Here is an 18,581-nt window from a genome sequence, read left to right on the forward strand (position 1 = left end):
TACGGCTGTCGTACTGTATAAATTCAATCTTCCTCCTCACCTTCGCAGCAGTCAGCCAGCCAGCCAGCCAGCCAGCACAAAGAAGTTCCTTGTCGGAAAGCACTTGAAATCTGTTTTGCGAATTCATTTCTCGTTGCTGCCTTTGTTTGTTCCAGCCTTTGTTCGTTCCAGCGTTCGTTTCTCGGACGGTTTGCCATGTTGCGCGAGACAGCTGCTGCAAGCTTGCTCGTCTTCTTTAAGAACGGGGAAGAAGCAGCGAAGCATGTATCTTGTGCTGAGCTGCCCATGAGGAGAGGAACTCCAACGGAACATCGCTATCCGAGCTTCGCAAATCGACAAGTATCGGCCACCAGCAGAGGAAAATGGTTGTTGGCTCCAAGATAATCCAAACTTTCCTTCTTTTCCTTTTCTCCATGCTTTCTTTCTTTATCTTTTCTCCAGGACTGGTTGGTGCATCGCGGATGTGTATTCGTGCGCAACTCGCGGAAGCATTCCTCCCGTAAACAGTGGTTTCTGATTTGAGCCTGCCGAGTACCGACTTAAGTTACCTTGGAGCTCAAGTATATCTCGTGTCTTCTCTCTTTCGTTGTTGTTGTTGTTGTGATGAGTGCGAGGGGAAATTTCTGGCGATGTTTGGTGGCAAGGTTTGTTGAGGCAGGCCATGAAGTGTGTAGAAAACCGGGGCCTCAGCACTGCGAAAACCATCACACTTTCTGCGGCAGCGGTATGTATCTCCCCCGTAGTAGAATAGAGAACGTTTAGAGCTTCGGCGTAGAGGAATCCGTCCATGGGTTGAGCTGAATTCCGAAGAAGCAATGCTTCAAAGTACCAGTAAACGGCAGCAGGATCGAGCTCTAGACAATGGCCGAGTGCCGTTTGCTCCTTCGCTCGAGGAGAACACCGGTTCAACGCAGCTCCGAAGGTCTCGAGTTCGGGAAGTTGCTTCCAGGTACAAACTTGCTCCTAGGAAAACTTCCTTGTCACCGGTTGGAACTTCATCGATTGATCTCGGCAGCCTGTCTTCTCCATCGTCATCTTCAAGCCAGCGAAGAGCTTCCTCTCGGCCGGACGGTCTGTGGCCTTCGCTCAACAAAGAAGAGAGCAGCAAGGTCGACGAGAAAGCTGTGCGAAGTAGCAGGAAAAATCTGGAGCAAGCCGAGAATGAGAAGCCTCGGGATAACCTCTTCGAGCAATCCACGACGTCAACGAAAGCGGTATTTGCTTGTAACAAGCCGGGGGCAATACCGATCTGCAAGAGCGTCAACTTATCTTCGACCAAAACTAAAACTTCTTCCCGAAAGTCGCCCGCACCATCTTCTTCTCGAACTCATGCGCCAGCAGCAACCAAAGCATACTCCAATCCCAAATGCATGTCCCTGTCCGTCAATGGAAGCCTTGGATCACCTCAATATGTGGTACAGAGATGGTCGGAGTCAGGAGGGAACTTCACGACGAAGAAGAAACCTTCACACAGGAAACTCCTGAGCTCCACCATCACTGGAAACGAAGTCGACGAAAATCTACACCACCACGAACCAGCTGCTTCTGATTCTACGCCGCTGACAAAAACAACACCGAGCTGTGAAGAGTTCCCTGTTCGTCCACGATCTCCATTTCGAACTCCATCTCCAGGGAAGTTTCCATCTCCATCAAGAACACTGCCAAGCCCACCAAGCTCGAGACCATCTTCCTCTCACGGAAGCCCCGTAAAACGAGCAGCCGCAGAGCAAGACGAGGCTCAACTTCTCAAAGTTCTTCACAACCGCCACCTTCAGTGGCGATTTGTTAATGCTCGCGCTCACGCTGCTCTCAGCTCCCAGGAAGCAGCCGCTAAGGTACGACCTCTGCGTTCGACTTGTGCTAAATCCTTTATAGTACAGAGATTGCTGTTCAATGCCTGGGCTCGTATCTGTGACCTTCGTACCGTCGTTGCGATGGATCAGATAAAGTTGGACAAAGCCACAGAGAGCCTTAAGCTTGCGTCAGTCCTTGAATCCCATGTAAGCAGCGGAGTTTGCCTTGGTCCTTAGTCGTCAGTAAACTTGCAGGAGAAAGGCCTTGAAGAATGGTCCCGGCTGGAAGACAAGCTCTCGACTACACTGGATGAAATGGTTGGAGCGTTAAATGCCGATGTGCTGCGAGTTCCTCTGTGTCGGGGTGCAAAGGTACGCAGCAAAGTAAATCTTATCAGACGAACTCGTGAATGTTGTCTTTGCAGGGTGATGCTCTAATAATTTACGGAGCACTTCAGCACGCAAGCCTTATCTTGGAATCCGTCGAAGCATCCACTTATCACTTGCTTCCAAAGGTTTGTCGTTGCTCCCAAAGTTGCGAAGAATTGTGCGTTGGCCTCTCTTCCGCAGGCTCAAGAGCAAAGCCTTTTAGCACAGGACCTCGCACAGACCGTAGAACTCGAGAAAGCATCTGTCCGGGAGTGTAAGCAACTTCTTGAGAGAATCGCGTCTTTGGAGGTGTGCTGCTTTTACTTGATAGCTTCTTGTTGGTCATCCTCGTTTATAGATCGAGGAGCGAAGTTTGCGAGCGCACGGGATCCAGCTTCAGCAGCGAAGTCCGTAGCTCCGACTGTTTGACAACTCTTTTTGTCACAGCCATACACCTGATACTGTACAGCCTATATAGAAATTCATTTCTACCTGGAGGCTATGGCGGTGATGAGCAAGAAGGTAGCTACCACAGCTCCGCTCGTCATCCTTGGCTTGTGGACAGCAAAGTTGATCTTTGAGCAAGCAGAAGTCTCCATGTCTTCCATAGCTGCTGGCTGCCCGGATTCGGTGACGTACCCTTTCAGGTCAGTGGATGTCATGTTCTTGGCTACTCACTATTTTCTTTGTCGACAGGTTTGGCAACCACGCCATCGACAGATTTATCTGTGTTCTGGTATTTTTCTTCAAGACCGCTCTGGACAGTAGCCTCGGACTCTGGATCTCTGGCTACTTGCTTTCCGTCGCCATATCCACCTTTGCTTTCATAGCTGTAGAAGCTTCACGATATGGACACGCCTGGCTCCTCAGCCTCACACCAATCTACGCCTTTCTCTTCCAAGTTGGTGGCATTTCTGTTGTCGTTCCGGCCCTCTGGCTCCCCATCTATATCCTTTCGAACGCAGCTGAGAGATCTCCTCGACATGCTTGTGATAAAACAATATCTTCTCACCGTGCAGTACTTATCCAGTTTGCTCTCCTATTCTTTGAGATTATTTCCGTAGCCATGGTGCTGCCTCTGAAAAATGTGAACAAAGACCTCGCCATCTTCCTCTTTCAATTCGCACCCATAGTTTGTCCAATATTCTGGCTCCCCATCACCACCACCAAAGACTCCGATCCAGCCAGTGGACACAAGGCCGTGGTCCATCTTCACTTCATGCAAGCTGGTAAAGCAGCCGTCTGGCACATTGTTGCGATCCTGCTCGTGCTGGACGATCCAGAAATTCCGTCCAAAACACTTCAACTCTTGTGGCACCACCCAGGAGACCTTTGGTGCAGCTTCTTCCTTTTGATAGACTGCCTCGTCCTTTTTGCTGCGATGGTGTACTTGACGGCTGTAGAGGACGGAACTACGGCTGCTCTTTGTATACTGCTTGGAGTGCCTATACTCGGACCAGGAGCCAGTCTGTCGATGTACTTCGCTTACAGGGAGGACAAGTTCCTGGAGACGACCATAAAAACGAAGAATAAGCACCAGTAGTCGGAGATAGAACCGCACCCGTTCAAGCGAACCAGACTTGGAGTGAGTCAAGTCGATGTAGTAACCACGTAATAACAGTGTAGCTTATTGTTTGTCCTGCAGACACTGACCCGTAATTTTTCTTAGTCGACCTCCTCCATTTTGTGGCTGCTGCTTCCACTAGGAGCATGCTCGGCACGCTTCTCAGGAACTGTCGTCGCATCGTGAAGGTTGAGTCCCAGCTTTAGCATGCGACTGATTCTGGCTCCAAATGCACTTGGATCTTCAAGGCTGAATCCAGATGTCAAGAGCGCCGTCTCAAAAAGCAGTAGCACCACGTCCCTCACTGCAGTATCCTTCTCGTTTCTGTCTGCTCTGATCCTCAGCGCGTTCATGATCGAGTTGTCGGTATTGATTTCCAGCGTCTTCTTGCTGGTCATGTAGTTGGACATGCTCGCATCTCGCAAGGCTTGCGCCTTCATGATACGTTCCATGTTTGCTGTCCACCCGTACTCGCCCGTCACAAGGCAACATGGAGAGCTCACGATGCGGTCGGAGACGACTACTTTCTCCACCTCGTCTCCAAGTATGTTCTTCATAACTTTGCATAGGCGCTCGTACTGTGCTTTCTTTTGCTCCTTGGCTTTCTTGTCCTCCTCAGTCTCTTCCATTGTGAGGCCCTCCTTGGTGATAGAGACCAGCCTTTTGCCGTCGTATTCCTTAAGTTGCTTAACGGCGTACTCGTCTATAGCATCAACCATGAAGATGATCTCGTGTCCCTTCTTCTTCAGCTTCTCCAGGAACGGAGAGTTTTGCACGGCGGTCTTGCTCTCTCCCGTGATGTAATATATCTCCTTCTGCCCGGGCCTCATTCGAGTCATGTAGTCTCTCAAGCTGGTCAACTCGTCCCCGCTCTTGGTCGAGTAATATCGCAGGAGCTCGGCCAGCTTCGCTCGGTTCTGAAAGTCTTCGTGGATAGCAAGCTTGATATGTTTGGAGTAGACGTCGTAGAACTTGCGGTACTGCTCCTTGTTCTCGGCAAGATCTGCAAAGAGCTCCAAGCACTTCCTTGTCAGGTTCTTCTTGACCACTTTAAGAATCTTGTTCTGCTGTAGCATTTCCCGGGAGATGTTCAGTGGCAAGTCCTCCGAATCGACAATGCCTCGGACAAATCCAAGGTACTCTGGGATCAGCTCCTCGCAATCGTCCATAATGAACACTCTTCGAACGTAAAGCTTGATATTGTTCAGTCTCTTCTTCGGATTGAAAACGTCGAAAGGTGCTCGCTTCGGAATGTAGAGCACTGCCTTGAACTGTAGCTGCCCCTCCACTGAGAAGTGTTTGACAGCCAAGTGATCCTCCCAGTCGTTTGTGAGGATCTTGTAGAAGCTAGCGTACTCCTGTTGAGTGATCTCCGCGGGGTTTCTCATCCAAATCGGCCTCTGATTATTCACGATCTTCCACTCGTGAGTGTCCTCCTTCCCCTTCCCTTTCTGGGCACCTGAAGTTCCAGAGGCCTTCGAAGTCCATAGAGAAATTGGATAGTTGATGAATTCTGAGTGTTTCTTGATAAGATCACTCAGCCTCCTCTCTTCGAGATATTCCAGCTGAACCATAGCGAGCCACTTGTATGAAACAAAAGAACCATCACCACCACCACCATCGCAGTTTCTACCTGGTCGTCTTTGAGATGCAAAATAACTTTGGTGCCACGGCTAAGTTTCTCCTTCGAAGTGTCCTTTGACACGGTAAAAGAACCTCCCGCTTCGGATTGCCAGACATACTGCTGGTCGTCAGTGTGCTTGCTTACCACAGTGACGCTGTTGGCAACCAGGAAAGCCGAGTAAAATCCAACACCAAACTGTCCGATGAGCGATATGTCCGCTGCTCCGGCAGCCAAAGCAGCAGCAAAGTCTCTTGTCCCCGATTTCGCAATCGTTCCCAGATTGTGGACAAGCTCTGGACATCGAAAGAATCAAATCAGTTCCACATTTTTTTCTACCAAGGAAAAAAGGCGAACTCTCGAGACTTGAAATGATCATCAACATGAAATCCAAAAGAAAACGCTCACCACAGCACACAACCGTACCGTATTTTGTCAATCCAATCCCACTGTCGATGATCGACAGGGTTTTGTTTGCCTTGTCCGGAACAATGTGAATGAAAAGCTCCGGCTCGTCCTTGAGCTTGTTCTTATCGGTGAGCGATTGGTAGCGAATCTTATCCAGCGCCTGACGGCAGAGGGCATGAATCCATCAATGAATCTGGCAAAAAAGAAAACGAGAAACAAACGTACGTCCGAGGCATTGCTGATCACCTCCCGCAAGAAAATCTCCTTGTTGCTGTAGAATGTGTTGACGATGAGGCTGAGCAGCTGATTGATCTCTGCCTGGAACGCGAATTTCTCTGACTCCATTGCCGCGTCGCGCCGCTGCAAAATCCCGCAAGAACCCTAGAAATATTTGAGACGCCACGCTAAACGTCGCGTGACGTGTCAAGTAAATAAAGGTAACTTTTCTTACCCTTGTTTAAAAGTGTCTAATGGCAGTTTTAATTTATTAACATTTAATTTTTTGCACAATTATGAGTATTTAAAGCTGAAATTAAATTAATAGAATTATCGCAAGATAAAAAATATTTCAAAGGAAAATTTTCAGACAAAAAGCAACAATCTTTTGTAAGAGTTTAACGGCATCCCTTGTCAATCGAGTTTCCTTTTGTAGCTTTGAAAGGACACCCGCCGCATTTCCTGCAATGACTTTGTTGCTTATGTACGTCCAACCCAGCTGCATATCAAACCTTTAGAGTTTAAGATGTCCCGGAGAATTTGTGCTTTCCACAAGGTCTTATTTTTTATTAATTCATATTTTGGTAGATAAGATTCACTACCATTCACATGGCAAACAGGAAACGCTTCAGGGCTTTTCGGACCAGGATCTCGCCAAGCCCCACGAGCTGACGCCAAATCCCACGAACATCTTCTACTGCAGGCACGTTATGTTCTCCCGATGTTTCATCATTCATGGAGGACATGATGGTTTCCAAAACCCAGTGCGATCCCACCGCAGACGAATCGAGTGATCCAAACGAGAAATCTCACAAAGTTGATCACAGGAGAGGAACTCTTTTCTGGTCTCCACGCCCTACCTCCAGTCAACCCTTCTCCACGTACGTTTCCCTAGCCGCCTACCTCTGGAAGGCAATCGGGGCCCAGTCCAAGAATATGGTCCTGTGCCCGGTCAACGGCCGCCGTGGACTCAAACTCCCGGCTCGCTTCTTCGGCAATGCAGAGTTTAGAGCACGGTCTGACTTGGCTTCGACAATTGACAGGGGCTTGTTGCTTCCAGGAGGATTATTTGCAACCAGTTATGGATTTCTTTGAACTGAAGTAATAGCACGAGTACCAATAACATAATTCTCCCCAGATGACAGAAGAGGTTCACAGGCGCTTGCTCTCGATCCAAACTTGGTCATCACTAGCTGGGCTCGACTGCCCTGCTATGAGCTCGGCTTTGGATTCAACCGTCCAGTTCTTGCCACGCCCACCAAGGGGGGTTGCGAAGGTTAGTGGTAGTGCTTACTTTAAGAAACTCTCATATTGTCTACTCGGGGTTTTATTATCAACTCGCTATCCTTTAGCCATTGCGGTGCCGTAGCCAAACGTTAAAAGAGCAAGTCTCTTGGAGTGTAGGATGATTTTTACACAGAGTTTTGAACTTACATTCTTCCGTTGCCATGAACTTTTGCAAGTATAATATTCAGCGGGATGGTTTATTTGCTCAACATTATTAATCAAAAGCCTTGGTATGTCTGCTCGAGCTGCTGATGATTCTTGTGGAAGTAAAATTGATGCTCTGCTATAGCAACATTCTCATGGACAAAGGAAGGTGATTACTTACGCTACTTCTCCAATCAAATTGTTAAAAGCATGGGGATTCTGTCCCCGTGATAAACTTGCTCAGACCGAAATCGAAGCAGGAAGCTATGCATGTTTAAGGTTCTGCTCTTGTTTGTGGTTTGGCTAAACCTCAACGTAAAAAATTTAGCGGCAGACAAAGCACCACAAAGACTCCAGTGACCACGTGGCAGATTTGGGATATTCGACAGATATGCGCGTTAATAATCTTAGTGTTTGACCTGACACAGCTATGTATAGGATGATTGAGAGAAGCTCTTCGAGATGGGTGTCGTCGTCGATCAAGAATCCTCTCTCGACATGGTTTCCTCTCACCCCGATCGATATCCACATGCCACTAATTCACAGCCCTCTGGTCCTCGCATTCTCCTCCCCGGTTCCTGAAGGATTTGTGGCCGATTTGGAGCGCGCGATCCAGCAGGTGCTGTGCCACTACAGAGATTTAGCTGGGCGGATCCGGAGGAACGAGTCCGGGAAGCTTGGGATCTATCTCAACGACCAGGACGAGGACTGCGGCGTCCTCTGGATTGAGGCTTCCACCCAGGAAACGCTTCAGGGTTTTTCGGATCAGGATCTCGCAAAGCTCCACGAGCTGACGCCAATGGCTTCGCAGGATCCCGTGAACATGGGAATCCCTCTTCTACTCCAGGTATGTTCTCCCGATGTTTCCTTCCATTGGCATACATGTGTGGTGTAGATCACTCGATTCGGTTGCGGTGGGATCGCACTGGGTTTTGGAGTCAACCATCGTGTCGTCGATTGCAACGCGCTCCCGGAATTTCTCCTCGACCTCGCAAAGTTGACCAGGGGGGAGCGGTCAATCGAGGAACTCCTGTCCGGGCAGCCCATTGACCGCTCCTGCATGATGCCCCGCCGCCCTCCACGCCCTAGCTTTGACCACTCTGACTACACCACCAACATCATCACAATGCTTTCCAGCGACGAGGCCAAGTCGATCGTCACCCGCACGATCCACTTCACCAGAGAGCGTCTCGCGCTCCTCAAGTCCGAGTGTAACAAAGGTCGCTCCAATCAACCCTTCTCCACGTACGTCTCCCTGTCTGCATACCTCTGGAAGTCAATCACCGCCGCCCGGGAAGTCAACGTCCAGTCCAAGACGATAATACTGTGCCCGGTCAACGGCCGCCGTGGGCTCGCGCTCCCGGCTCACTTCTTCGGCAATGCGGTGTTTAGGCGGTGCGCATGCGCCACGGTTTGCGATATCCTTGCCATGCCCTTGGGTGACTTGGCCTCGCTGATTGCCGCAGGCTTAGAGTCTTTATCGCAGGAGGATTATTTGCGATCGGTTGTGGATTTCCTTGCATTGAAGCAACAACACGAGGACCAGCAGCGTAGTTCTCCCCAGGCGGAAGAGATTCCCCGCTTTTCTTTCGATCCAAACTTGATCATCACTAGCTGGGCTCGACTGCCCTTCTACGAGCTCGACTTTGGATTCGGTCGTCCGGTTCTTGCCACCCCCACGGAGGGCCCTTGCGAAGGTTACGTGCGAGTGGTGCCATCTAGCAATGGTGACGGAGGTCTAGCAGTAGTGCCCACTCTAAGAAACGCTCATATGGACAAGCTTGTCTACTCCATTTTCAATGACAACAAAGATGGTTAACACTTTCCATTGATCAGCAATGGACAAGCCTGTCTACTCCACAGATGGTTAGTGAAGGGATCAAATCGCATCGACAAATTGTTAACCTGGCAGCTCTTCCATTGTTCAGCACAAATTCATTTTCAATCATGGTCATCACGATTGAGCGGTTGCCGGAATGGATCCGGATTCAGAGCGACGACGGGAGCAGCGATCATTCTCCATGGCTACGTCTCAGCCCGATCGATTCCCTGATGCCAAGCTATCACGTCCCACTCCTCCTTGCATTCTCTTCGAAGCTACGTACCTCTTCTCGCTTGAAAGATTCGCTCGAAAAGGTGTTGGGCTACTACATGGAGCTCGCGGGTCGGATTGGAAGAGATGAATCTGGGGATCTGGCTATTCGTCTTAACAACGAGGGAGTTTTTTGGGTGGAAGCCGTCGCAACGGAAACATTGGTCGAGTTTCTGGGTAGCGATGATGGTCATGGAAATATTCACAAGCTTACACCCATGTCATCATCGAACAATCTAGATTCAAGCAAGATTTCGATCAGTGAAGTTTACTCGTTCCAGATCACAAGCTTTAGCTGTGGAGGATTTGCGCTGGGGCTTGGAATCCAGCACCACGCCGCCGATTGCAACGCGGTCCCCGGCTTCCTGGCCGACTGGGCAGCACTCGCGAGCGGCAAAGCCGCGAAGTTTTCGGACAGTCGCTCGTCCGATCGTACCTTGATGATGCCCCGGGATCCACCCATGCCGGAGTTCGAGCACCCCGAGTACGCGCTCACGCCGAAGCACTACACAGTCCTCACCCCGGAGGAATCCAAAGCCCTCACCACTCGACGGATCCACTTTCGCAAAGGCGAGCTCGATCGGCTCAAAAACAGTGAAAGCGCTGGAGGATCTAGCTCCACATTCGTGTGCCTGGCAGTCCATCTCTGGCGGCTCATCACCATGGCCAGGGGAGTCAGCGGCGGCCGCCGCACGGTGCTCTACTGCCCGGTCAATGGTCGCCGTGGACTCTCACTCCCGGTTGACTACTTTGGCAACGCCGTGTTCCGGGCGCGCTGTGAGGTCAGCGCGGAAGATCTCACGGAGATCCAAAATCCATGTCGTAGAAGGGCAATCGAGCCCAGCTTGTGATGACCAAGTTGGGATCGAAGCTGATCCTCGTGAATCCGGCGCTGTCGTGCTGCTCTGATTTGGGAGCTTCTCTCAGCTGGAGAGCCACGAAATCCACCACCGATCTCAAGCGCTCGGCCTCGGACGCCCTCTCGATACTCGCCGCGATGATCGAAGCTCCAAATTCCAGTGGGAACTCCAATCCTTGCCACACCCACGAATGGTCCCTGCGAAGGCTACGTCCGTGTTGTTCCATCGGGCCTCCAAGACGGGAGCTTGGAAGCCGTCGCTACTCTTCGCCAAGAACACATGGAAAACCTACTCGCTTTGATCGAAGCACACAAGTAAAAAAATTATCGATAGAGTATAGTGAAACATCCAAAGTCTTGGATTCGATCACTCATCACCCGAGGGCCGAGTTCTCTTTGAAATATCATAGTTCGTCTTCTCCAAGCTCTCTTCTTCCTCCTCATCCCCATCCTTCTTCTTCTTCACCCTCTCCTTGTAGCTCTCGTCAGCAACATTGTGCCCGACTTTGCCATACCTTTTCTTCTTGCTATCATCATCCGGTTCTCCTCCACCTTTCGATCCGCTCTGGCCACAAAACCATCGCTGCTGCTGCTGCTGATCCAAGCTCCAATTCTGCCCAAACCCAAACTCCAACGAAGAAGAAGACGCGACCAAAGAACTCGTGCTACTCGCGCTCTGGCATTGCCCGGACAGGACAAACCTCCTCGTCAAATGGATCAATCGAGACATCGCTCGCTAGATCTAGCCCTAATTTTCGCTATTTGCTGGCCTTCTCTCTTCTTGCATGGGTGCCAAGTGTGGCTCACTAACTGCACCACCTCATGATCTGGCCACCTGGTAAAAAGACCTTTTACCGTTAGATTTGCTCTGGATAGGATTCGAACACATAAGGTGCTTATAAAATCCAATTATTTTCTACGACTTGGATACAAACGGTGTATCGAGGCCGATCTTTCGCCAAAGCCAATTATATTATCTGCTTTGCTTGAAATATTTGCTGGTAAAAATATATCACATGACTCTTACCTCCAAATATATCACCTTGAAAACCCCAACGTAGACAAATATTCCTCCTGCTACTCGCGCTGTATTCCGTGCGTACTACACCCAATACCAGCATTTTCCACACAACACAGTTGATCCTAGTTTTTGCTTGTTTTTACTTTGGACATTCCCTTCTCATCGAGCCTGGCTCTCCAAGAGAAGAATCTCTCTTTTACAAAAGCTTTCCCCCTTGCTACCTCCTCAGCCTGGAAGGTCTGCACCGAAACTCCGCCAGTAACGCTATATGATCTGACGACCACTCTGGAGAAGGGAGCGCTGTGTCTTTCCGCAAGCTCTCCTCGTCCAAAAGCTCGAGTAGTGAATCCACCACTATTGAATCCGCTGCAAACAGAGAAAAAAAAACGTTTTGCTTGTGTCAATCGCTTCATCTCCAGGAAGGCCAAACACTCACCGGTGTAGAATATGTAGTCCAGCGTACCAAGGAAATCTCTCGTGCAATTTGTGAAAAGGGGCTCGTTGCTACCATCACGCCGCGATAATGCTGAGTACGCACTTACCTGTAAATATAACAAGCCAGTCAAGAGTGAACGAAGCTCGAGTTCTTACCAGAGGCAATTGGTGGCACAACTTGCTCGCAGGTCTTAGAATTCCAAGAGGATCAATGGCAAGCTCCGGGTGAGTTGGTTCGACTCTTCCTGTGGCCAGGAGGGAGTGTGGAGCGCTGAGAACAAAAAACAAAAAAGTTGGCACTCTCGGGAATCAAGAAGTAGAGACTGACCTGCCAGGAACAGAATTAAAATCACCAGCAACAAGCATGGGAATTTCCGCGCTTGCAGCAATCTTCTCCAGACCTTTAAGAAGAGTTTGCACCTGAAGAGAAAAACTCAGATCACGCGAATTGCTATTAGGGATACTCTACCTGCCATAGTTTCACGTCTTTCAGCTCAGGATTCGCATGAATATGAGTATTGGCCTGAAAAGGAAAAGGTGTTGGAAGTCGAGATCCCACTGCATGTAGCTTACCACACAGATCAATTGCTTTTTAGACGGGTCTGGATAATCCAAGACCTCCAGCACCACAATGAGAGCGACATTATCCTAATGCAGAGGCCAAGTCAGTATCAATGACACAGCGAACGGAGAAAACCTTGAGAAGGCGGGTGAGAGCTGCTTTTCTTTGAGCAGAGGGCATGTAAGCTTCTGAAAACGATTGTGCTGCCTTATTGAACTCCACCTGATCCAGTAATGTGTAACCATTTGTAATGGTTTGGATTAGGAAATTAAAAATCTACCTCGTATTTTTTGACTTGTAAGAACCGATCATTGCGATAAAATGTAGCACAACCATCAATAGTGTACACCCCCGCAGCATAGACCTGAACCCCATGGCATTAAGTTTGAGTGTCCTAGCACTAGACAATACCTCTGCAGTCTTTTTCTTGTAAACCGCCGAATATCCGTGCTTCTCAAGTTCCGGAGCAAAGAACTCGTCAAAGTGGTCGCTTTGAATCTGAAACAATCATGTAGAGATTATACGTAGAAGTCCTGTGAGAGCATACCTCTTGCAGACACAGGATATCCGCTCGATAGCCCACAATCTCGCGCAGCAGGTTTTGCCGTCGGTAGGCCCACGAGAGAGCCCACTGGGGGCAATAGCTGTACATGTCGCTGGTGGCATACAAATCAGCCAGTACATTGTATGACAGAACCGTGAAAGATCCTGGAGCCCCCAGCCGACCATCCAACTCAAGCCCGTCAATGGTGTTCACTTGAACCATTCTCCTGGGTGGTGGACACGGAGCTGGAATAACCCGTTGTGTGAGAAGAGAGTTAGAGAGTCCCCCTGTTGGCATTCCCGTGGCCGTCGACATAACCACGCACTCCAGCTTGAGAGCATGTCCTACGTCTTCTTCCGTCGGTGTATACGTTTTCACAGAGCCTACTTCCCATATCTCTGTCCCGTTCTGGTCCTGTGTCTTCGTAGGCCCCCCTATGATACCGTTGCTCACTGGAGCACCCCCGCCTACAGACCCACCCCGTCCAAACAACTCGTCTTCCTCGGCCCCATTCTCTCGAGCAATGTTTGTGGCGTGTGCATGCATTGCCCGGTGATGACGCCATGAATCGGAGAAGCACTTGGACGAGCAGTGGAGGCTCTTGCTCACTGGCAGCTTAGCTTTCAAACAGCCTATACACTGAAGAGTCGCAGGCTCCGAGGGATGCACGCTACACACGGATGCTCTCTTGTCAGTTTGGATTCGGCACCTGGAAGATTGAATGCGTAAGAAAAAGTGAATAGAGTAGAGGAAAAAAAAAACACTTTTCTTTTACCATTTCCACCTAAGATAGTATCCATCGATGGGAGATGTTACTGGAACGTCGTCAGTCGTGGTAGTCCCATCGGGAAGCCGTAGTTGGACGTAGGGAGAGAGCTCGCAGCCTACAATAGGAATGTCCGACGGTAAATGCAAGCGCAGGACGCTCAGCATACTGCCTCTATGGAATGACGATCCTGGACTAGAAAATCTACAAGCTTTCCCTGTGCGCTACCACAGGCAGATGGGCCACTGGGCGGATCCGCCATCAGTAGCCCACCTGCCTTCCCCAGAGCCCTCGCCGATCCCCACGGCGGCGATTCAAGCTACAGCCCCCCTAAATCTCGGCAAACCAGCTACGAGAATGGCCGGCGCGTCAAATCTATTGATCCCCGCAGCTAAGATTACCTCGCGGCAGCCGGCGCTTGCGGCAGAGGGGACGAATGGGCTCCATCGCCTGCGCCATGCCTCTGGATACCCTAATCCCGCCTCAAAACCCTAAAATCCACTTTCTCCAAATTGTGGATGGACTCATGGATGTGATCACGCATGCCCATACGCAACCGAGAATATGCCGGAAGCATATCCAGCGTGTCGAATCAAATGTTGCGCTGCGTGTGGTCCGTTATCCTTATCTGTTACGCTGGCTTTTAATCCCATCCCTCTCACAATCTTTATCACAAACGCCGGGATTTCGTGTCAAAACGATCCACACCAAATTTACTTGCACGGCATTTTCTCCTAGAAACTCCAGCCCGCCGCCACCTTTGTCAAAAAGAGAATCTACAACTCCAGCCTGTGCGTGCATGTGGCCGCCACCTAAGATTACATTGAAAAAATCCCACGCACCAACTTATCATACTCCGCCACCTTAGGGCTACAGGGGAGGCGTGAGGCACCCAAAGTTCTCACATTGCCCGCCACCTTTCTCGAATGGGCGCGAGGCAGCCATCCATTACCACACGTATAGTTAGTTCGTTCTTGTGTTCCAAATTCCCCGGGCCCGTACGCAATCTAACGGAATATTCTTGCGCCGTAAGGGTATATACCGGGTAAGAGAAAAACAGGAGCGAGGAGAAAATATATAGGGTGGGCAACGAAAACGCGGACCCCAAAATTGGCGATCCAATCGCGCTCACTCCACCCAACGCTTCTCCACGACACTTACAAGAAGAGCACAAGGAGGCCTTTTCTCTCTGTCTCTCTCTCTTTTTTATTTCCTGGCCAGGAAAAGGGAAGAGGGCGATTCTCTGTGAGAGCGAGGAGCGCGATTCCACCACTCCACTCACATTGTTCTTGCGCGGTCGGTCACGCTGGCTACTGAGGGGCGCCTCCTCCATTTGCTCCCGGTCACGGGGAGAGCTGATCTCCTGTCCCCGAATCGCTCACAGGTGGCTCGCCCCGAATTCCCTCCATCGCCATCGCCGCGTGAACCAGGTCAGTCCCTCTCCGCGTTTTCCCAGATGGGTTGTGATCGCTTCCTTTCGATCCGGGGGATTTTGAGCTCCAATTGGAGTTCTTGGCGAGATCAGGTCTCCTTGCTTGTTCTTGGCTTGGGCGAGTGATGCGAGGAGCCTCTTTTCTTCTTTCTTTTTCTTTTCTTTTCCTTGGCTGCCAAGAATTCTGGATTGGATTCGTTGCTTCGCTCGCTTGCCCTGATTTTGGCTTTGCCTTGAATTCCTGCTTGAGACTTTAATGCCTTTTAATGCGCTGGAGTGGAGTCCTTCGTGTTCTTGGCGATTTTCTCAGTGGTTTCTTTGTGCTCGATCTCTTTCTCTCTCAGGTGGTGGTGGAGGAGGATACTTTGGGACGAGGATGAATCACTGGGCCAGTGTCACCAATGGTCACTCGGCGAGAACTATTCTGGTGACTGGCGGCGCTGGATATATTGGAAGTCATTGCTCGCTCCAGCTCTTACTCGCTGGATACAAGGTGGTGATCATCGACAACCTCTCCAACGCATCGGACGAGGCGGTGAGAAGAGTTGGAGATTTGGCCGGGAAATACAAGAAGAACTTATACTTTTACAAGGTCTGGAGCAACAAGAATTCGCACAGCTTTTTTCTCATCTTCCTTTTTTTTTCTTCTCCCAATTCTCAGGTGGATTTGTGTGACAAAGAGTCTCTGGAAAGGATGTTCTTGGCACAGAGGCGAGTTTATTTGTTTTTCTGTTTTCCCCGGGAAGATAGTCTTTTAAAGTCTTGCTTTTCTGTGTCCGCAGATTCGATGCAGTCATACACTTCGCGGGCCTCAAAGCTGTTGGGGAGAGTGTTGCAAAGCCGCTGCTCTACTACTGCAACAATCTCGTAGGGACGCTCAATCTCATGGACGTCATGACCAAGCACAACTGCAAGAAGGTTTTGCATGCTTTTCTTTGCTCCATCAATCATCGATCCGTTAAAACATTTGTTTCCTTGTTTGGCAGCTTGTTTTCTCGTCATCGGCAACCGTGTATGGACAACCAAAGACTGTTCCATGTACTGAAACTTTCCCTCTGGATGTTTTGAATCCATACGGACGAACGAAGGTGAGTAACTCATGCTCCTCTTGCGTTTGCGTGCTCTACACTCTTCAAACTCTAGAACTCACGCCATTCTCCTTTCATTATCTTTTGTTTTCTTGCTGAAAACTTATGCTCTCTGCAGCTCTATATCGAACAGATTTGCCGCGACTTATACGCAGCCGACACTGGCTGGCAAATCATCTTGCTCAGATACTTTAATCCTGTGGGAGCCCATCCCAGCGGACACATTGGTGAAGATCCTCGTGGAATCCCAAACAATCTGATGCCGTTTGTTCAACAAGTAGCAGTCGGAAGAAGACCCGAGCTGACAGTGTTTGGGAACGACTACCCAACGAGAGACGGAACAGGGGTCAGTCTCAATGCTTTTTTTTATCACATTTTATTTTCTGTACATTGAATGCTCATGGTTTCTTACCTCTGACGGCAGGTCCGTGATTACATTCACGTCGTAGATTTGGCCACTGGTCACATTGCAGCGGTTGAGAAGCTTTTCAAGTCTGGGAGCACGGGAGGTGAGTGAAGTCAATTGGGAAAGATCGCAATGCCACAGTCTTCCAGACTGCTTTTTCTCCTCGCGTCACTTCCTTTTTCACTGGTGCGAGTGTGAGCTAACTTTCTGTTTCGTTTCTTTTTCATGTAGCCTGTGATGTTTATAATCTTGGCACGGGACGGGGAACTTCCGTATTGGAGATGGTGGCGGCATTTGAGAAAGCGTGTGGAAAGGTACAGCTCATACAATTGGAGAGATGCTTCTCTCTTTTTTTTTCCTACCAAAAGGTGCAAGGACAAACTTGGTCGATGGCCCCTGTGCTGCAGAAAATACCGCTAAAAATCGCTGGAAGAAGACCAGGTGACTGTAGCGAGATCTACGCATCCACAGAGAAGGCCGAGAAGGAACTCGGATGGAAGTAAGTATCTTTCATTAGAACTGTTCCCTTTTTGTTTGGCTTACAAGTTCATGTCCCACTTCGCATCGCAGGGCCAGGTATGGTATCGATGAAATGGCCAGGGATCAATGGAACTGGGCCAGCAAGAATCCATACGGCTACGTCTACGAAGAGGAGAACAATCACACCGAGTGCAAGGCTTACAGCAACTGATTCGTTGGGGCGTCGACGACGAGGAGAAAGAGGTGGGAGATTTTGTAATATAATTCCTTTGGTCAGCTTAGAGATAGTTCCCTGATAGCTGGAGATAGAAATGCTGGGGAATGGGGGGTTTAGCTTTACGGGACACAGGGATAAAGCAGATAGCAAAGACAAGAACAAGCAAGAAGCAAGAAGCAAGCAAGCAAGCAAGCAAGATCCCATAACAGTTTTGCAAGAAAAATGATGACCCATTCTTTTGTTGGGCTCGGGAGGGATGATGATCTCAGTTGATCCCTTTGCCTCAACTCACTTTTGTAGAGGACGTTTGATACTGGAAAGTTAAAAGGAAAAGGAAACCGAAAAAGCAATAAAGAAGAAGCTCGCCGATGGATGATACCAGACCAATCACTTGGTTGGAGTCACGAATTATTCCGAGTCAGTCAAAATGCGTTGACTGCATTTGCCCTGACCTATTTTATAGTTGGGAAGAATCTAAGTCCATAGTTGCTTCCAGCCTTGCATGATTGCTGGACAATATATGGCAAAAGTTCCAACAAAGGGGGAAGAAGTATTTAATTTAATCTCGTACGACATGTACTACTTAGGTCAAATTAACTTTACTACTTACTTACCATAAATAAACGACGAATTAGGTCAAATTAACTTTACTTCTTTACTTCGTTGTCACACATCTTTATTTTTTAAAAGCCACACTTTTTTTCCCCGAGTTTTTCTTTCAGTACTCCTCGCCATCGTCGGCATCGTCCGCGGACTCGGCCCCGACCTCCTCGTAATCCTTCTCGAGCGCTGCCAGATCTTCGCGGGCCTCGGAGAACTCCCCCTCCTCCATCCCCTCACCCACGTACCAGTGCACGAACGCGCGCTTGGCGTACATGAGATCAAACTTGTGGTCGATCCGGGAGAACACCTCGGCGACGCTGGTGGAGTTCGAGATCATGCACACCGCGCGCTGGACCTTGGCCAGATCTCCTCCTGGAACCACCGTCGGCGGCTGGTAGTTGATCCCACACTTGAATCCCGTCGGGCACCAGTCCACGAACTGGATGGTCCTCTTGGTCTTGATGGTGGCCACCGCCGCGTTCACGTCCTTTGGAACCACGTCGCCGCGGTACATGAGGCAGCACGCCATGTACTTGCCGTGGCGCGGGTCGCACTTGGCCATCATCGACGACGGCTCGAACGCGCTGTTGGTGATCTCGGCCACCGACAGCTGCTCGTGGTAGGCCTTCTCGGCGGAGATGACCGGCGCGTAGGACGAGAGCATGAAGTGGATG

General features: G+C 49.7%; 7 protein-coding genes and 1 pseudogene across 15 annotated transcripts in view; 5 read left to right on the forward strand and 3 right to left on the reverse strand.

Annotated features, from left to right (window-relative positions):
• The first annotated feature begins 804 nt into the window (after nucleotides 1-804).
• Nucleotides 805-2,629, forward strand: LOC9643745 (QWRF motif-containing protein 4). Of its 4 annotated transcripts, none has more exons than XM_024665097.1 (5): nucleotides 805-2,000; nucleotides 2,049-2,165; nucleotides 2,219-2,308; nucleotides 2,364-2,471; nucleotides 2,521-2,629. In XM_024665097.1, exons 1-5 carry the CDS (start codon nucleotides 816-818, stop codon nucleotides 2,575-2,577), a joined length of 1,557 nt encoding a protein of 518 aa, XP_024520865.1. In that variant the 5' UTR covers nucleotides 805-815; the 3' UTR covers nucleotides 2,578-2,629. The 4 variants fall into 4 exon arrangements, with proteins under 4 accessions (XP_024520865.1, XP_024520860.1, XP_024520872.1 ...); XM_024665092.1 differs by having other exon boundaries at nucleotides 805-1,835; nucleotides 1,881-2,000; nucleotides 2,364-2,616; XM_024665104.1 differs by having other exon boundaries at nucleotides 805-949; nucleotides 1,016-2,000; nucleotides 2,364-2,616.
• An 11-nt stretch (nucleotides 2,630-2,640) lies between these two features.
• On the forward strand, nucleotides 2,641-3,894 carry LOC112342786. 2 transcript variants are annotated; one of them, XM_024665141.1, is made up of 3 exons: nucleotides 2,641-2,809; nucleotides 2,859-3,747; nucleotides 3,808-3,894. In XM_024665141.1, exons 1-2 carry the CDS (start codon nucleotides 2,664-2,666, stop codon nucleotides 3,703-3,705), a joined length of 993 nt encoding a protein of 330 aa, XP_024520909.1. In that variant the 5' UTR covers nucleotides 2,641-2,663; the 3' UTR covers nucleotides 3,706-3,747; nucleotides 3,808-3,894. The 2 variants fall into 2 exon arrangements, with proteins under 2 accessions (XP_024520909.1, XP_024520903.1); XM_024665135.1 differs by lacking the exon at nucleotides 3,808-3,894 and having other exon boundaries at nucleotides 2,859-3,806.
• LOC9643377 (heat shock protein 83) lies at nucleotides 3,808-6,123 on the reverse strand. Its single transcript, XM_002963490.2, has 4 exons — nucleotides 5,981-6,123; nucleotides 5,774-5,915; nucleotides 5,360-5,643; nucleotides 3,808-5,291 (listed from the first exon to the last, which is right to left on the reverse strand). Exons 1-4 carry the CDS (start codon nucleotides 6,098-6,100, stop codon nucleotides 3,828-3,830), a joined length of 2,010 nt encoding a protein of 669 aa, XP_002963536.1. The 5' UTR covers nucleotides 6,101-6,123; the 3' UTR covers nucleotides 3,808-3,827.
• A 1,706-nt stretch (nucleotides 6,124-7,829) lies between these two features.
• LOC9643746 (hydroxycinnamoyltransferase 1) lies at nucleotides 7,830-9,241 on the forward strand. Its single transcript, XM_002963121.2, has 2 exons — nucleotides 7,830-8,249; nucleotides 8,298-9,241. The coding sequence occupies exons 1-2, from the start codon at nucleotides 7,833-7,835 to the stop codon at nucleotides 9,219-9,221; spliced, it is 1,341 nt and encodes a 446-aa protein (XP_002963167.2). The 5' UTR covers nucleotides 7,830-7,832; the 3' UTR covers nucleotides 9,222-9,241.
• A 13-nt stretch (nucleotides 9,242-9,254) lies between these two features.
• Nucleotides 9,255-10,403, forward strand: LOC112343735 (hydroxycinnamoyltransferase 2-like). The gene has a single exon (XM_024667737.1). It carries the CDS (start codon nucleotides 9,266-9,268, stop codon nucleotides 10,343-10,345), a length of 1,080 nt encoding a protein of 359 aa, XP_024523505.1. The 5' UTR covers nucleotides 9,255-9,265; the 3' UTR covers nucleotides 10,346-10,403.
• Nucleotides 10,404-11,473: 1,070 nt separating this feature from the next.
• On the reverse strand, nucleotides 11,474-14,185 carry LOC9643378 (carbon catabolite repressor protein 4 homolog 1). Its single transcript, XM_002963491.2, has 11 exons — nucleotides 13,691-14,185; nucleotides 12,919-13,624; nucleotides 12,783-12,869; nucleotides 12,652-12,735; nucleotides 12,507-12,593; nucleotides 12,383-12,457; nucleotides 12,279-12,332; nucleotides 12,138-12,229; nucleotides 11,966-12,080; nucleotides 11,811-11,916; nucleotides 11,474-11,740 (listed from the first exon to the last, which is right to left on the reverse strand). The coding sequence occupies exons 1-11, from the start codon at nucleotides 13,846-13,848 to the stop codon at nucleotides 11,592-11,594; spliced, it is 1,713 nt and encodes a 570-aa protein (XP_002963537.1). The 5' UTR covers nucleotides 13,849-14,185; the 3' UTR covers nucleotides 11,474-11,591.
• A 592-nt stretch (nucleotides 14,186-14,777) lies between these two features.
• Nucleotides 14,778-17,680, forward strand: LOC9643747 (UDP-glucose 4-epimerase GEPI48). Of its 4 annotated transcripts, none has more exons than XM_024666793.1 (10): nucleotides 14,778-15,111; nucleotides 15,458-15,705; nucleotides 15,775-15,824; nucleotides 15,896-16,031; nucleotides 16,100-16,201; nucleotides 16,320-16,547; nucleotides 16,626-16,710; nucleotides 16,839-17,106; nucleotides 17,178-17,330; nucleotides 17,383-17,680. In XM_024666793.1, the coding sequence occupies exons 2-9, from the start codon at nucleotides 15,490-15,492 to the stop codon at nucleotides 17,296-17,298; spliced, it is 1,206 nt and encodes a 401-aa protein (XP_024522561.1). In that variant the 5' UTR covers nucleotides 14,778-15,111; nucleotides 15,458-15,489; the 3' UTR covers nucleotides 17,299-17,330; nucleotides 17,383-17,680. The 4 variants fall into 4 exon arrangements, with proteins under 4 accessions (XP_024522561.1, XP_024522568.1, XP_002963168.1 ...); XM_024666800.1 differs by having other exon boundaries at nucleotides 17,387-17,680; XM_002963122.2 differs by having other exon boundaries at nucleotides 16,839-16,921; nucleotides 17,015-17,106; nucleotides 17,178-17,680.
• Nucleotides 17,681-17,926: 246 nt separating this feature from the next.
• The window catches only part of LOC112342906, a 1,901-nt pseudogene continuing 1,246 nt past the window's right edge, over nucleotides 17,927-18,581 (reverse strand). The window contains exon 4 of the transcript XR_002991105.1: nucleotides 17,927-18,581. This exon is cut by the window's right edge and continues 66 nt beyond it. The product of XR_002991105.1 is annotated as a tubulin alpha chain-like (transcript).

This window comes from Selaginella moellendorffii, unplaced genomic scaffold (genome assembly GCF_000143415.4).
Source record: "Selaginella moellendorffii unplaced genomic scaffold, v1.0 SELMOscaffold_3, whole genome shotgun sequence".
In the NCBI taxonomy this organism is placed as follows: domain Eukaryota; kingdom Viridiplantae; phylum Streptophyta; class Lycopodiopsida; order Selaginellales; family Selaginellaceae; genus Selaginella; species Selaginella moellendorffii.

Coding starts and splice junctions, on each gene's coding strand:
- LOC9643745 (XM_024665088.1), top strand. CDS start 816: ATGCTTCAAAGTACCAGTAAACGGCAGCAGGATCGAGCTCTAGACAAT. Junction 2,001..2,048: donor CGTCAGTCCTTGAATCCCAT/GTAAGCAGCGGA, acceptor GTAAACTTGCAG/GAGAAAGGCCTTGAAGAATG. Junction 2,166..2,218: donor CTCTGTGTCGGGGTGCAAAG/GTACGCAGCAAA, acceptor TTGTCTTTGCAG/GGTGATGCTCTAATAATTTA.
- LOC112342786 (XM_024665141.1), top strand. CDS start 2,664: ATGGCGGTGATGAGCAAGAAGGTAGCTACCACAGCTCCGCTCGTCATC. Junction 2,810..2,858: donor TCGGTGACGTACCCTTTCAG/GTCAGTGGATGT, acceptor CTTTGTCGACAG/GTTTGGCAACCACGCCATCG.
- LOC9643377 (XM_002963490.2), bottom strand. CDS start 6,100: ATGGAGTCAGAGAAATTCGCGTTCCAGGCAGAGATCAATCAGCTGCTC. Junction 5,644..5,773: donor GATTGGATTGACAAAATACG/GTACGGTTGTGT, acceptor TTCGATGTCCAG/AGCTTGTCCACAATCTGGGA. Junction 5,292..5,359: donor TGCATCTCAAAGACGACCAG/GTAGAAACTGCG, acceptor GCTATGGTTCAG/CTGGAATATCTCGAAGAGAG.
- LOC9643746 (XM_002963121.2), top strand. CDS start 7,833: ATGTATAGGATGATTGAGAGAAGCTCTTCGAGATGGGTGTCGTCGTCG. Junction 8,250..8,297: donor GAATCCCTCTTCTACTCCAG/GTATGTTCTCCC, acceptor TGTGTGGTGTAG/ATCACTCGATTCGGTTGCGG.
- LOC112343735 (XM_024667737.1), top strand. CDS start 9,266: ATGGTTAGTGAAGGGATCAAATCGCATCGACAAATTGTTAACCTGGCA.
- LOC9643378 (XM_002963491.2), bottom strand. CDS start 13,848: ATGCTGAGCGTCCTGCGCTTGCATTTACCGTCGGACATTCCTATTGTA. Junction 12,230..12,278: donor AAGACGTGAAACTATGGCAG/GTAGAGTATCCC, acceptor TTTTCTCTTCAG/GTGCAAACTCTTCTTAAAGG. Junction 12,081..12,137: donor TTTAATTCTGTTCCTGGCAG/GTCAGTCTCTAC, acceptor TTTTGTTCTCAG/CGCTCCACACTCCCTCCTGG.
- LOC9643747 (XM_024666787.1), top strand. CDS start 15,490: ATGAATCACTGGGCCAGTGTCACCAATGGTCACTCGGCGAGAACTATT. Junction 15,706..15,774: donor AGAACTTATACTTTTACAAG/GTCTGGAGCAAC, acceptor CCCAATTCTCAG/GTGGATTTGTGTGACAAAGA. Junction 17,107..17,177: donor GAGAAGGAACTCGGATGGAA/GTAAGTATCTTT, acceptor TTCGCATCGCAG/GGCCAGGTATGGTATCGATG.